The following is a 15,381-nucleotide window of genomic DNA, read 5'->3' as shown; positions in this document are numbered from 1 at the left end:
AGGCACAGGCACCCTTCCATCTGTGATGGTTTGGAGTTGCTTGGCTCAGGGAGTGGCACTATTAGAAGGTGTGGCCCTGTTAGAATAGGTGTGGCCCTGTTGTATTAGGTGTGTCACTATGGGCATGGGCTTTAAGATCCTCATCTTTCCTGCCTGGAAAGCCTCTGAAGATATAGAACTCTCAGCTCTGCCTGCACCATGCCTGCTTGGATGCTGCCCTGCACCCACCTGTTGATGAGGTTCAGACTAAAACTCTGAGCCTGTAAGCAGCACAATGAAATGTCCTTCTAAGACTTGCCTTGGTCACGATGTCTGTTCACAGCAGTAAAACCCTAACTCAGACACTACCTACCCTTGAAAAACACCCAAAGACCTAACTCACCTGAGTCTATAGCAACATTATACATTCAGTAATACATGAAACTAAGACCTTCCCTACACACTGGCTCCATCATGACACTCTAAAATTTCTGAATAGCATTCATTACTTGAATAAGAAAATCAGTGTGCACATGACCTCCTTGTTTGGGAACCATTAGGAAAGATTAACTTTTAACCTCTGGCATGGTGTCCAAATGGTATCACCCAGAGCCTTAATGAGTGAAGAAGTTGAACGGAGGCATCTATAAGAATATGCATATTTATGATTCATCAAGGGCCATTGTACCAATGCACCATCTGCATTATAAAATACACAGTGAAGCAGGAATTTAAAAGGATAAGATGAGAAAGAGACTTGAAAATGGGCTCTTTTTATAGACGAGAAATAAAGAACAGCCCCAAGTCTCTCTCAGGTTCTTCTAATGAGAGCAGAGAGCCACTTATCATTATTATCATCATCATCATCACCTAATAAATTAACAGAATATACTGCAGTGGCTTGAGTGTGCTTCCTGGAAGTTTGCCCTCAGGAAGCCTGCAAAGGGGGCTGGTATAAGATAATGAGATCATCAGGACTAACATGGAAGGGACTGGTATTGTCTTCTACAGCGAGTCAGTCACCAAGAAAGTGCGCTGTTAGAAGGAAGGCCACCTCACTCAGTTGGCCCTTCTGCCTGAAGTTATTCCCCTTCTCTGGCAAGTCATGACAAAGAATGGGGATACACCCCAGAGGCTAGGGCATGAGCCTCACTTTCACTTTCCAAAGTATGGGCTCAACCAAGCCTTTCTTAAAGATGCACACACATGCACACAACACAAACACACACCACACACCACACACACACACACACACACACACACACACACACACACACACACACACACATCCTCCTTGCATGTATGTCTGCACACCAGAAGAGGGCACCAGATCTCATTATAGATGGTTGTGAGCCACCATGTGGTTGCTGGGAATTGAACTCAGGACCTCTGGAAGATCAGGTAGTGTTCTTATCCTCTGAGCCATCTCTCTAGCCCCCAAACCTTTTTCTTTAAGTGAGTATCTATCCCCTATATATACTGTATATATATCAACTACATATCAAAGTTTGGTTACAGATCCTGAGTAACTGTCTGTACCAGGCTTGTCTGTGGGCATGTCTGTGAGGAACCATCTTGATTATTAATTGATCAATCACAGTGTGAGCAGGTGGTTCTGAGCTCCATAAGAAAGTTAGCAAGCTAGAATACAAGCCAAGCCACCAGTACCGTTCCTCCATTGGTCAGGCCTCTAGCTCTTACCCTGACTGCCCTGGATGGTGGACTACGACTTGGAAATATAAACCAAACAAACCTTCTCCTCCCTGAGTTGTTTGTCACAGTTCCAGAAGAGGATAACATGTCACCTGGCATCATACTCCTATGACTTATGGTCACCACACAGGTACTGTCTCAAAGCCTCAAAGCTCAAGATGGGTCCCCATCAGAAATACAAAGCATTTATCTCCTCATGCTCATTGTTCCTGTTGGAGAAAGCTTTTTAGTGTTTCTTCTCACATACGTCTTTCCTTTGCACTCTCTCTCTCTCTCTCTCTCTCTCTCTCTCTCTCTCTCTCACACACACACACACACACACACACACACACACACACACACACACACACACCACGAAAGCTCTGGGTAAATTTTCCTGGAAGCTAATTATGAGCTGAGTCAGCTGGGGACACCTGCACTTCCATCCAGATGTTTGGCTTGGGAACACCTACACTTCCATCCAGATGTTTGGCTGACTCCCAGGCAAGCTTCTTCACACTCTCAGCCCTGTTATCTAAGTGCATCTCAGCCTCTCTGCTAACAAGAGCTTCACTGGTGCCATCATGCCTTGTGAATACTGTTTTGCCATTTCTGCCCTATCAGGTCATTTCACTAGCTACAGGTGGATTTTCATCTTTCGCTCTAAGATGGAAACTCTGAAATGTTTCTAACCTTCCTGGTTGGTGGAATTCTGTGACACATTAGGCTATCGTGAGACTTTAAACAGCACTGAGCTATCTCTAGAAGTTTGATCTTACCATCTCCATCCTGTCCTCCTAGCTGAGACACAGACATGCCACCAGACCTCAAGGTACAGTACACACAGAGTCAAGGTCATCTTTAAGACAGTGTTCAATCAAACCTCTAATGGGCTTCTGTTAACCATGAGTTTCTCTGACTCTGTTGGAGCTGGTCTATACTATGGCTACATTTCTGCACCAACGCAGAGCAGTATTGTATAGTATCTATATGCTGTCTTACAGCATTCTCCTTGAGAGATTGTTTATATGGAGAGACTGACATATGAGCTACTGTGGCCAAGATGATAAAGGCGCCATAATATCAACATTCTACTGCGGCCTAAACTGTTCTTCATGTGCGACACAACACACTTGGACTCTCTTTATTTAGATTTTTTTAAAACTTTATTTTATGTGCATGAGTGTTTTGCCTACATGTATGTATACTGTGGGAGTGGCAGAAGTGGAGGGCATTAGATCCCCTGAGACTGGAGTTATAGATGGTTGTGAACAACATTGTGGGTGCTGGGAATCGAACACAAGTCCTTGGCGAGAGCAACCAGTTCTCTTAACTGTCAAGCCTGTCCCTTAACTCCACCCCGTCCCTTGAGCTTTTTGGCAGCTAGCCTGTGTGAAGCTGCAGGAGTCAACCTAGCAAACGCTGTTGTGTTATTTTCTGCAGTCGTAAACCTAAACACATTTTTTTTGTCTTGGCACCCTAAGGTAACTTGTTCCAGGACTTCCAAAAAAATCCCAGTTTGTGGTAAGTTTTACGGGAAACGGTACAAGAATTTGCATATAAGCTGTGCTCCTCCCCCAAACACTTTAAATCTCTGACTTACTTACAGTACCTAATACAAGGCAAATGCCATGCCACTATTATTTAGGGAATGACAGGAGAAAATGTGCGCACCTCCACCACTAATACAATGTTCTCCTAAGTATTTCTGAGCCACGGTTGGTTGAATCCTGCAGACACAAACCATGGAGACAGATGGCGGACTAGTGAATAGCTAACCTGTATCCCATCCTTTATACACCCAGGCGCTGCTGCCCAACTTTTACTAGCAGTTTAGACTCCAGTTCCTCTAAGTAGAGAACCCAAAGAGCTAAGAGGTGACAGAATACAGGCAGACAACTGGGAACAGAAGACAAACAGAGCTAAGCCCCGCGGGGGTCGGCCATGCAGGGTTAACTTTTATGGGAGAACATTTGGAGCACATCTCAGACCAACTGCACCATCTAAGAAACGGGTTTTGCCAGTCCTTTATGCCACACTCTAGAGACTGGGCCTCAGGTTTTAGACTAAAATAACAGCACGGATCAAGTGTCGGCAGCTTCGCCACACTAGACAGAAGATGCTGCTGTGCGAGAGGGGGGGTGGGGGTGGGGTGGGGAGGATTCCCACTTACCCCTGACAAATAGCGCTCAAGTTTCTTGTTCAACAGGAAGTAGATGGCCAGGATGTGGCAGGCGCGGTTGGAGAGCACCGTGTTGATGACGTCACTGTTCTTATAGCCCAGCTTTTCAGTCATGTGCAGCACCACGCTGGGACTCAGGTCTTCCAAAGAAATCCTGTGAGGGGTAGACACAGGGAGCCAGTCACCTCTCCACGTTCTCAGAATGTCTCACAAAGGTGGCGGCTGAGAGAATGACCTTGAATAACAGGCCCTCTCATTTACCTCCTGAGTTCAGGGCCTGAAGGCGCACACTGCCATCCATGCCTGCTTTGTGTGGTGTGGGCCGATGGAATCCAGGGCTCATGCCGGCTGGCACCGTCTCAGCTGAGCTACGTCTCCAGCCCCCCCTGACTTTTTATTTTGAAAATTTTTACATATATAGGACAGTTGTGGGTTTACTATATAACCTGTGTGTTCCCCATCCATAGAATTCAATTAATCTTAGACAGAACATTTCAGAAAAAAAAATATATCCATACTGAGCATAAAGACTCTAAAGGGTTTTTTTTTTTTACTGTCATTATTCCCTGAGGCAATACAGCATAACAAAGACTATAAATCAACTAGAGGTAATTCAAAGTATATGGAAGAGTGTGCATGGCTTATGTACAAAGTATACATTTTATATAGGAGACTTGAGTGTCTGTAGACTTGGGTGGTGGAGGGACTGAAAGCAGCTCGCCATGTAGCCCTGGCTATCCTGGAACTCACCATGTAGACCAGGCTGACCTCAAACGCACAGAGATCCACCTGCCTCTGCCTCCCAAGTGCTGGGACTAGAGGTCTGTCCCACCACACCTGCGGCGTCTGTAGATCTTTAATATCTTTTTTCCGGGGAGATCACTAGAATGATCCCATAGAATCACATAGAATGGCCCCACAGATATGGAGAGATGACTGTGATTAGCTGAGTGACCCTCGCCTGGGTATGCTTTGCCATGCTTGCTGCATTTGGGGTTCCTATTGTTGTTGCTAAAAATGTTTTAAATTATAGACACTGTGCTATGTCATTTCTCGACACTTCAGTGTGTCCCTTTAAAAGCAAAGGGGTTCATAGGAGAAAGCTGTGCGAAGGAGCAGCGTAAAACTCGGGCTTTATTTTCTTAACTTTCCCCAAAGGGAAGGAAACACTGACAACATCCAAACTAATTAAACCAGGAGAGAGCAGTGTTGGGAAACTAGAAAATAGATTTTACAATTATATATAATGTATCTTTGGCTGTATGTTTCTCCGCCTTTATATTTAAGGTTTATTTAAGGGCCGGTAAAGCAAGAAAAACAATTACCAGGGATATGTAATTTTTTTGCCTTGAAGATTAACAATTTTTCAAAATAAAACTGTAAATAACACATACTTCCCCCAACAGTTTAGAATTTTGCTCTCCTATCTTATCGAAACAGATTTTTCTTCTTTATCCAATAACCTTAGATAACAAAAGACCCCAAGCTGCTATTTTCTTTAAACAAGACCTTTACCACTTTTACCATTTATTAGCTAGTTTTTTACACAAGCACACCCCACTCACACACACAGTCACACTCACACATACAGATTCACACACACACACGCACACACACACATGCACACACTACTCAAGATGGCTAAAAAGTGTAAAAGACTGAATTAGTGTTTACCTCACCAAAGCCTGCCTCTAGCCCCCTGTGGAGAGGCTAGAAAACTATAAGCCATATTGTAAATCTTTATCACTGAAGAGGTTGCTAAACACAGGAAGGGCTCTCTGTGTTTCTAGGGCCAGATCCACAGTCTTGGACAGGCTCTGTGTTGGGTGGATAGGATATGCTCCCTTAGACATTAACCTAATGGCTCCTTTGGTTGCCACCAGTGCTACCCACTTCTTACCAGAAGCAGCCTGGGCACTGTCCCACAGTGAGAAGACATTGCCCCTCAGCTCTGTTGGCAGGTTCACAGGGGGGGTAATTTTTCTGGTGTCCATTTCAGTTCCTGGCCCAAATTGAACAGGTATTGGAAAACGGTGTCAATTTCCAGGTTCCCGTGACAACTTAGGTAACCCAGACTTTGTCTAAATTACTACCCAAGAGCCGAATGCTAGATTTCAAATGGTGACTAGACAAACTCACCTCCTCTATGCACAGAGCAAGGGTGAATGTGGTCAAGTATCCTAGATGCGGATCCTACGAACGGCCATCCTGAGTGAGAGCCTTGTTGAGCATCTAGTTTAAGGGACTCAGATTTCAGCTCTCATATGGCTTAGTGCATATTTCTAGACTTCCTTGGCCCAAGACTTGGGGATTTTCAAAAGTATGGCCAGAGGATGCCCCCACCCTGCTCCTTTGTCTGTGGTTCTCTGGTCCTCATCCAAGCTTGACAGAGCGTCTAAGGCTCTGAAGGGTTTAAAGAAGAGGTGAGCTATCCCAGAAGGCTGGAGTCAGGTGGTCTCCATATGTGCTTGAAGTAGCCAAAGGGAAGGTCCTTATCCCTCAGTCAGAGTGGCTCAAAGAACGACAAACGAGTCAAAAAGAACAAGGAAATGTCTCCGGTGCTGGTTTCCTGATCCGTAGTCTGCAGAGACAGGCCGGGTGGGTGGTTTACCTCTCAGTGCACCCGCCTGTAACCCTCCCTCATGGAGAGCAAGCCCACAATATGGCCGCTGAAGTGAATGATCTGACCTTCCTTGTTCCCATTCCTGTTGCCTTAAGGCAAGGAACTCGGGGCTGAGAGACATGGGAGTTAAGCAGGAGGAAGCAGGTCTGAAGGTGAAAGACCCAGTTCCATGAGATTCAAGAAGCTTAATGCTGGCAGGAGAGCTCACCAGTAGATCTCCACCACCCCCCATATCTATCTATTGATCGATTGATCCATCCATCCATCCATCCATCCATCCATCCATCCATCCATCCACTTTCTCTCTCTCTCTCTCTCTCTCTCTCTCTCTCTCTCTCTCTCTCACACACACACACACACACACACACACACACACACACAGGTACACACAGGTACACATAGGCACACACTCCACAGTTTATTTAAATGAACACTTTAAGTGAACTAGAAAGACGTTAGGGAAGTTGCAGTCCATCAGAGCGAGGCTTGGTAAGGGATGTGCTATAGCTCAGCTTCCATTCCTAACCAGGCGCCACAGGACCGATCTGGCACAAACACCTAGGACAGCCCTGGTTGCATCTTCCTGCCCAATGAGATGGGCCTGTCTATGGGTAAGAGGTTATTGAGGCGGGCACAGCCAGGCCGGGGATTGGGGCAGGGTATAAATAGCTTTGACTTCGATCACCTACAGCTTCCTGTCCCGAGCTTGGAGGGCTCACAGGCGGGCCACATCTCACTGGAGAAGGTGTTCCTCCATCTGTGCCACTTTACCTGTTGGGATAGGTGACATTGCAGGGCACCTTTCCAGTGTAATTCTCATTCAACCAGCGATTCGCCAGCGCTTGCTGGATATTCGGCCTCTTCACAGGGTCTGGTTCCAGGAGGGAGCGCAGAAAGTTGACGGCCCCTGTGAGATACACACCACAAAGAACACACCTTAGAGACTGAACACAGCTGCAGACACTGAAGCCGCAGCCCGAGGTCTTGCACCTCCTCAGCCCCTCGGAGCCTCTGCCCTTGGGGTCTCTGGTGGGGCTTCGATTCCACAGCTCACAGAAAGTGAGTTCAGCCCCACCTTCAGATACCTGGAGTTTTAAATTGCATTTCCTCCCACATTTATCTTTTAAAGAGCTGCTGTATATCCAAAGAGCTTAAGACATCAGTCCAAGGATGTCTGGGACCCAAGACAGCAGCAATTGGCTTGCTCTCCCTGGGCCATGCATTTCTGGAATAATCTGTGTGCTCCTGTAGCCACTCAGAGATCAAACACTGAGATGTACTACTATCACATGTGGAGGCTGAAAGAGTAGAAACTGAAAAAAAAATGCTCATGGTGGTGTCTGAGCAATCAAAAGGGAAAAAAGATGAATGGATTTGAACGAGACACTTTGACCCTTACCATGGGGCACCACGGCTCACAAGGTCAATGAGGTACTTGCTGGTTGATTGGTTAATTGATTTATGTACCAGGGGTTAAGCCTGTGGCATCATATGTTTTTAGCCCTATTTTACTTTTGATTTTGAGATGGGCTTTCACAAGGTAGCCCAGGCTAGCCTTGAACTTGATCTATAGCCCAGGCTAGCCCAGGAGGACTTCAAACTTCTGTCTTCCCCACCTTAGACTTCTGAGTAGCCAGGATCACACACGTGCTTCTCCAAGGCTCCTTTCTTTCAAATCAATTCTCTATGCCACTCACATTTCCCCCAGACTCTGAGAGATTATAATGTAGTGCCCAGGCTAGCCTAAACCCATGCTGGCCAGCTAACTAGGCTGACATGACACCAGAGATCTGTATGCTTTTGTTTAAGTATTAGGTCAACTGGAACTTGTATCTTCAAATCCTAGTTTGTCACAGAGTTTTAGCAAGTACCTCACTACAAACCCATGTCCGTCTGATGCTGCCCACTAAAAGGAAGGGGCAGTCTGGGCAGAATGTATGACCGTGGTATTTGCTCATAGTTTCAGCCCAAATACCTGGTATAGAACTCCAGCCATGTTGAGTTAGAGAGTAAGAAGGGATGAGAGAAACCATTGGCCAGGCTACCAAATCCTCACCACCTGTATTACTTTAGTCCCTACCAAGCAATTTGTACCCTGGGTCTCCTTTCATAAGACAAACATTTACAGAACACCCTCGATCTACCCAAACACTAGAGACAGAAAGCTGTATCCTTCATGATCATAACAGGAACGACAACTGTATATCATGCATATCTGTATTTTAGAAGGTCACAGGTTCAGTACTAGTCAGTGTGAGTCCACACCGAACTGAAGAGTCCACACACAGAGGACCAGTTTTCCTGCATTTTTCTGAGACTACATTTTCCTATTCTATTGCGTCTTAGCGTACCACCCTGCAAGGGGCTGAGGATACAGCTCATTTGGCAGAGTGCTTGCCTAGCTTGAACGAAGTCCTGGGTTAGATCCCTACCACCAGAAAAGCCAGGCGTGAAGGTGTGTGCCTATGATCCCAGCACCTGGGAGGTAGAGGCAGATGGGTCAGGAGTTCAAGGTCATCCCCCAATACCTAGCAAGTTCAAGGCCAGCCCCCAGGATAGGACACATAAGACACACCCTCCTCCTCCTCCCTCGCAGATACAGAATATAATAATCTTTCCCTTTGTATGTATGTAAGCATGTTTATGTTTATACAAGTGCACATGTGCATGCAGGTGTGTGTACATATGTGTGTGCATGTATGTGAGGCTGGAAGACCACCTAAAGTGCCATCTGAAGGGGGTGTGGATGGGGGGGGGACCAGGAATAGGGTTAGTTTAATAAATACATGAAATTCTCCAGAAACTAAACACGATGAAGAAAACAAAAAACAAAAAAGAATGCCATTCATTTTTTTTAAATTATTATTAGATTTTCTCCCAGCCTGGAGCTCAACAACTGGACTAGACTGGCTGGTCCATCAGCCCCAGGTATCCTCTGTCTCTCCTTCTCTAGTGCTGGGATTACAAGCACAAATCATGGTGTTCACCACGCCCAGAGCTCTTCTGTAGAATTGGGGGAATCAAACTCAGGACCCTGTGTTTGCAAGTCAAGTGCTCTACCAACTGAGCCATCCCATCCTCCAAGGCCCCCACCAGATAGTTCTTTCATTTAGCTTTCTATGCATCCAGTTTCCGTCAGACCAAATAGTAAGTCCCAGACAATAATCTCCATTTGTTTGCACTCCACGTTGCTCCGTCTTTTCGTCAGGAGCACTTTGCCAGTGTTTTAAAATAGAACCCCGCTTAGCCAGGAGCGGTCATGAAAACTCACACTTTCTCATCTGCGTTCAGTTGTCAGTTTATACTGCACTTAAAAGAATGATGGCCCTTCTGTGAGCCCTATTTCTATGGTGGAAATGAAGCCATCAAAAGAGGGGCCAATTGTGAGACCAGAATCAGGTCCAGAGAACTAGCCCTTTGCCAGGTCACACCCATGAGGTAACTCATGCAAGGAGAGCCCCAGTGTGCATGCGGCCCTCTGTCTTCAAGAACATAGCGAGACAGAATGGGTGTGTGGATGTACATTTAATGCTGTCAGACTTTTTTAAAGGTTCATTTATTTTTATTTTATTTTATGAGTGGTTTTGCCTGCATGCATGCAATTGCACTATGCACATGCAGTGCCCACAGAGGCCAGAAGAGGGTGTCCTCTGTAACTGGAGTTACAGGTGGCTGGTTAGCCACCATGTGTGTGCTGGGAACTGAACCTGTGTCTTACCAAGAACAGTGAATGCTCATAACTGCTGAGGTATCTCTCAGCCTCAACAGTAACAGTTTTATAGTTAAGTCTCCAAATAAAACTCTCCTAACATCTCCCCCCAAAAGAGGCTTCTGGTTTTGAACAAATATATTCCTCCCTCTGTACCCCTATACTGCAAGAGCTGCTGGAGTGCTTTTTGGTTTGGTTTTGTTGTTTGGTGTGTGCATCCTCATGAGTTCAAACACAGAAGCCAGAGATCATGTCCAGTGCCCTGTTCTGTCATCCTTCATGACACGGTCTCTTCTCTGAACTTGGAGATCAACAAAACCCAGCAAATCCTATCTCTGCCCTCCACAATGGGGTTACAGGCCATACACAACTATGTGAGACTTTTTAATGCAGGTGCCGGACGGGGATTTGAACTCAGGTCCTTCTGTTTGAACAGCAAGCCCTCTTACTCACTGAGTCATCTTCTCAACTCACCATTTGGGTTTTAAACAAGAGCATCTATTGTTCAAGGACGAAGGGGTGGGTTTTACGAACTGGACTGGAGGTACTGAGTTAGGGTGCTTTCTGAGATCTCTGATGTGTACCCCTAAAGGACTGGCATCCTTTCACACCCGAGGCCAGGCTTCTTTGAAGGGTGATTAAGCAGAAGAGCCAGGGATGGATGCTGAATGCACACCTCTGTTCTATTTTCACCAGCAAATGCTCTAGATCTTCACAAATTGCTGATGAGCACAAGTAATTTTAGTTCAAGTCTCTGCTGACGAGTCATGTACCTATGGACGTCACAAACATCACGTCACTATCCTGAAAAGACTTTATGGACATCCTCAGAGAGCTGTGAGGTTTGTCCTTGGATCTTGAACATATCTGTGTGCCTCTGGGGCCAAGAGGGACTACATCATCCCAGAAGTGGAATCTAGCACAGTCACAAGTCACAGCTCCTTCAAGCTGACTCTTGGGCTCTCTGCTCCAGCCGAGAGGGTTGAAGCAAGCTGAATAGGGACTCCGTCACCTGCAAATAACAGGAAGTAGGCATGGCTGTGGTGCCAACACCCTTTCTTTCAGGAGCAGTCAGACTTCTCAAGTCTGAACTGGCCTATGTGAGCACTGGACACTGCCAAAGGCAGGGGCTGCAGGCAACAGACAAAGCCACCTGACATTAAAGCAGCCGGCCAGATGCAAGCAGAGGCCTGTCCTGGCGGGAGGCTACTCTCTCATCTCCTCTGAGCTAAGAATCCATTGGCAGTAGATGGTTAAGCCTTCTTGGAAATTTTAACCAGGCCCAACCTCCAGCAATGCCAGTCTTTAGCTTCTCTCTGGTGGATCTGTGGGACAGAATCCTCTTAACTGAAAGCGTCTGTTTGGAATGTATTACAAATGCTACTGCTATGGCGCCCGAGAAGAAAGAGTAAACTGTTGGAAAAAAATCTCTCAGCTGAGAAAAGCATTCGCTAACTCTGTGCTATGCAAGAGCCAACTTGCAGAAAGCAGAAACCAGCTAGACGAGCATCCGTAAGGCCCCCCAAAGCTGAAGGTTCCCAGTTACGTGATGGGGACAGGGAGGTGACTCTCTGTGCACGTCATAGGCTCGCAAGGACAGGAGTGCTGAAATTTGTTTCCAACTGAACTTTGCTAAAATAAAAATGAAACTTTGAATTTCATCTAAATGGAATAATAATGAGGTTTAATTGGCGCAATCACGGCAAGGAGGACTGAGAGAATATCAGATTGATGAAGATAGGAGTTCCTGATGAACAGTAACGTTGTTGCATTTTCAATCCGCAATGACATCACTCAAAAGACAAGACCTGAAGACAAGAGATAGACTGGCACGCTCAGGGGCTGTAGAGGAATAGACTGTGTGTTGAATAAGGGAAGGGGGCTGGAGGGTCGGATCGGCAGCTAAGAGAGAGTGCTATGCTTGCAGAGGACCAGAGTTCAGTTCCCGGTATCCATGATGGGCATCTCACAACTACCTGCTAACTCCTGCTCTGGGGGTCAGACCCCCTCTTCTGGTTTCTGTGGGCACCGCACACATGTGAGCGTGAGTGAGCATGCGTGTGCACATCTTTGAACAATAAGGGAAAGAAATCACAGAGCACAGAGGAAATCCTGGGTTCTCAGTCAAACCAACTTGCTCACTCCGAGACTCAGTTTCCCCTTGGTTAACTGGGAATGACGGCATTCACTGTGCTTGACTGTGTAAAAAGGCGGTAACGGGAAAACACCTGCATTCTGTGTTCCACTAAGGGGCGGCTTCTCCTGTTACTGATAAACTAGTATTGCAGGATATAACGATGGCGTCGTAAGAGAGCAAACCAGGTTTGTTGCGATGGCTTGCTCCTCCCACAGCCTGTGTGTGGCTCACACTAGTGCAGCTCACATGTATCTCTGCCTTTCCACCTTCAGTACTTATGGTGGGGTTGCACTAACCCATGCTCATTACACAACTGAGGTCACGTGCCATGCTCACATGCCAGAAGGTAAGCGTAGCTTTTACTGCTGCGTGGAGAGCCCCACCCCCACTCTCACCCCCATACCTCCCCTGCATGGACTAGCAATGGATTTGAGATTCTACTTTTGAGGTGCTCAGAACTCTTCTATTCTTGATCCAACTTTTAATTAATATAAGCACTAGTAAGCCTTGGTGGTCCTAAGCCTCTGGGAGTTGGGACTGACTGCTGTTCTGATGACTTAAGACAGAAAATCAGCAACTGTCTAATTTCTCGGAGTCCCACTCATACTCATCAACCCCTGCTTACTCTTTCCAGCATCTTCCTAGTATCCTGTGTCATGGGTCATTTAGGACAAAGCAAGCTCTACACCATCAGAAGCATGTCAGAATCCCCTGTGAGAGATGGCAGTGTTTAAGACTATATAATAAAGCTGCAGATGGAGTATTCGAGGGACAACACAAGATGGTACAGCCACTCCAAACAACAGCGTGGTACCTTCTTATGGAGCTGTATGCTCTTACTAATTGACACAGTAATTTGGTTCTTAGCTCTTGGCCTTACAGAAATCACATTCATACAAATATCTGGAGGTAAATGTTTATAGCAGCTTCATTCAAAGTAGTCCCAAACTGAAACCAATCCAGTGGTCCTGCAATGGGTGAACGGTTAAAAGAAAACCTGTGGTATGTCCATACATGGGAATACAACTCAGCCGTGAAAAGGGACAAGGTTCAGATTCATCCATCAACTAAAGTGGATCTTAACACAGTTACAGTGAGACAAGAGATCTGTACAGGGCTTGTACATTTGTTCATCTCTATAGTTCCTTCATTTCAAACATGCTAGGGAGATGGAAAAAAGGTAGTGGCCTATAAGGGTTTGTAGGGGGAAGAGAGGGAGGTGACAAAAGCTATACAGGGAGGGGGAGGTGTGCCTTGATGTTAGTGGCTGTCTCCAACACAGTGGCAATTTGCACTGTGAAAATTCACATGGTGCTAAATATACACTGGGAGACGTGGGTTTTATCAATGTCTTTTTCCTAATGGAAATTACATCAGCAATTAAAGATACTATGGTTGTGGGAAACTGGGTGAAAGATGTGTAGATTTCTCCATTCATGTTTTAAGTTGGGTGTTCATCAAAAAAAAAAGTCACAACAACAACAAAAAAACTGTTTTCAAAAACATTTTATTAAAAAAATGTTTACTTCCTATGTCTTTATCTGAATTATTACCTGTTAGTTCACTTAAAGCAGCAACTGACATATATGTGTGTATATGTGTGTGTGCACGCGCGCCTATGAGTGTATATGTATATATGTGTGTGTGTGTGCGCGTATGAGTGTATATGTATATATGTGTGTGTGTGTGTGTGTGCATATGAGTGTATATGTATATATGTGTGTGTGTGTGTGTGTGTGTGTGTGTGTGCGTATGAGTGTATATGTATATATGTGTGTATGTGTATGAGTGTATATGTATATATGTGTGTGTGGGCAAATGTGTGCATATATATTTTTTTTTCTTTTCCCATAGATGTGTGTACTTTATAGAAGCTGAGGCTATATGTGGCTCATTCCCTCTCTTTCAGACACACACCTAGCATGTGCCTAGTTATCATGGACAGAGAGAATGGATATGAAATGATGAATAAATGGACGGTTGGCTGAACACTTCCTATAATACTTTGTAGCACTTTTCGACCCCGAGTGCCCAAATGCCTCAATGTGGTGATCCCTTCAATATGTTGTGCACTTTCTAACTCCATGAGGTCAGACTCCCATTGCAGAACTATTTGTTCTAGAAGTCAGTACAGTGGCTTCTCTTCCCAAGGACACAATGCCTTCCAAAGCTGTCAACCTCCAGAGATTACACGTCAGTGGCAAGGTCACAGTATAGCTCAATTAGATAATTATGCCCAAGAACTCATTTCAAGTTGGATCCATTGACAAGACTAAATCTCGGGCCAGTTCCCCAGATGCTTATAAACCCAAGGGAAAAATAAAATAGTGGCAAAATAAAATGCTCTGTTCTATCCATGTACCAGAAAGGGGGAAGTTAAATAATTATCCTTTCTTGGTCAAAGCCTCATTTCATTGAACCTAGATTCTTTCTAACAGAACAATTAAGTGACCCTCAGAGTGGAGCATAGACCAGGAACTTTTTTTTTTTTTTTTGGTTTTTCGAGACAAGGTTTCTCTGCATAGCCCTGGCTGTCCTGGAACTCACTCTGTAGACCAGACTGGCCCGAACTCAGAAATCCGCCTGCCTCTGCCTCCCGAGTGCTGGGATAAAAGGCGTGCACCACCACGCCCAGCTCAGACCAGGAACTTGATGTAAAGTGTGAACCAAAGAAAAGATCAGATCCTGTCCATTTACAGAGTCAAAACCCAATCTTTACTCAAGGCTCTTATTGCAACTTGAAGCTGCTAACGTTTGAGAGAACTTCTCAAACACGCGTATGATCGGTTGTTTTGAAGTAACCGAACCTACCTATACCTGAAAGCCTCAAGAGTTCACATAATAAAACAAATCACAGATCAAACACATGACTGAAACTACTATCCCCTTACAATAAACTGACTAACGGAAACGTAAGCATGCTTATAGCCCTCCTCACCAAGGCGGCACTCTAAAACAGCCGAGCCTGCAGCTAGTCCCCAAGCAAAGGGCACAAGGCCCTCCTGATGTGTGTGCTTTGTACCAAAGACAGAAGGAGGGGCCTGGAGCTTTCAAATTAC

General features: G+C 45.5%; 1 protein-coding gene across 3 annotated transcripts in view; it reads right to left on the bottom strand.

Annotated features, from left to right (window-relative positions):
* The window catches only part of Hunk (hormonally upregulated Neu-associated kinase), a 114,272-nt gene that overhangs the window by 19,729 nt on the left and 79,162 nt on the right, over positions 1-15,381 (bottom strand). For all 3 annotated transcript variants that reach the window (XR_384941.3, NM_015755.2, XM_011246130.2), the window contains exons 6-7: positions 7,248-7,383; positions 3,845-4,007 (exon numbers count right to left, since the gene is read on the bottom strand). Coding sequence is in view for 2 of the 3 variants with exons in the window: in NM_015755.2 (NP_056570.1) it covers positions 3,845-4,007; positions 7,248-7,383 (299 nt within the window). In the remaining variant the exon portion in view is untranslated. The remainder of the gene's footprint in view (positions 1-3,844; positions 4,008-7,247; positions 7,384-15,381) is intronic.

The sequence above is a fragment of the Mus musculus genome, chromosome 16 (assembly GCF_000001635.26).
Source record: "Mus musculus strain C57BL/6J chromosome 16, GRCm38.p6 C57BL/6J".
Lineage (NCBI taxonomy): Eukaryota > Metazoa > Chordata > Mammalia > Rodentia > Muridae > Mus > Mus musculus.
The sequence above is the reverse complement of the archived record's forward strand: the minus strand, read 5'-3'. Positions and strand labels throughout refer to the sequence as shown.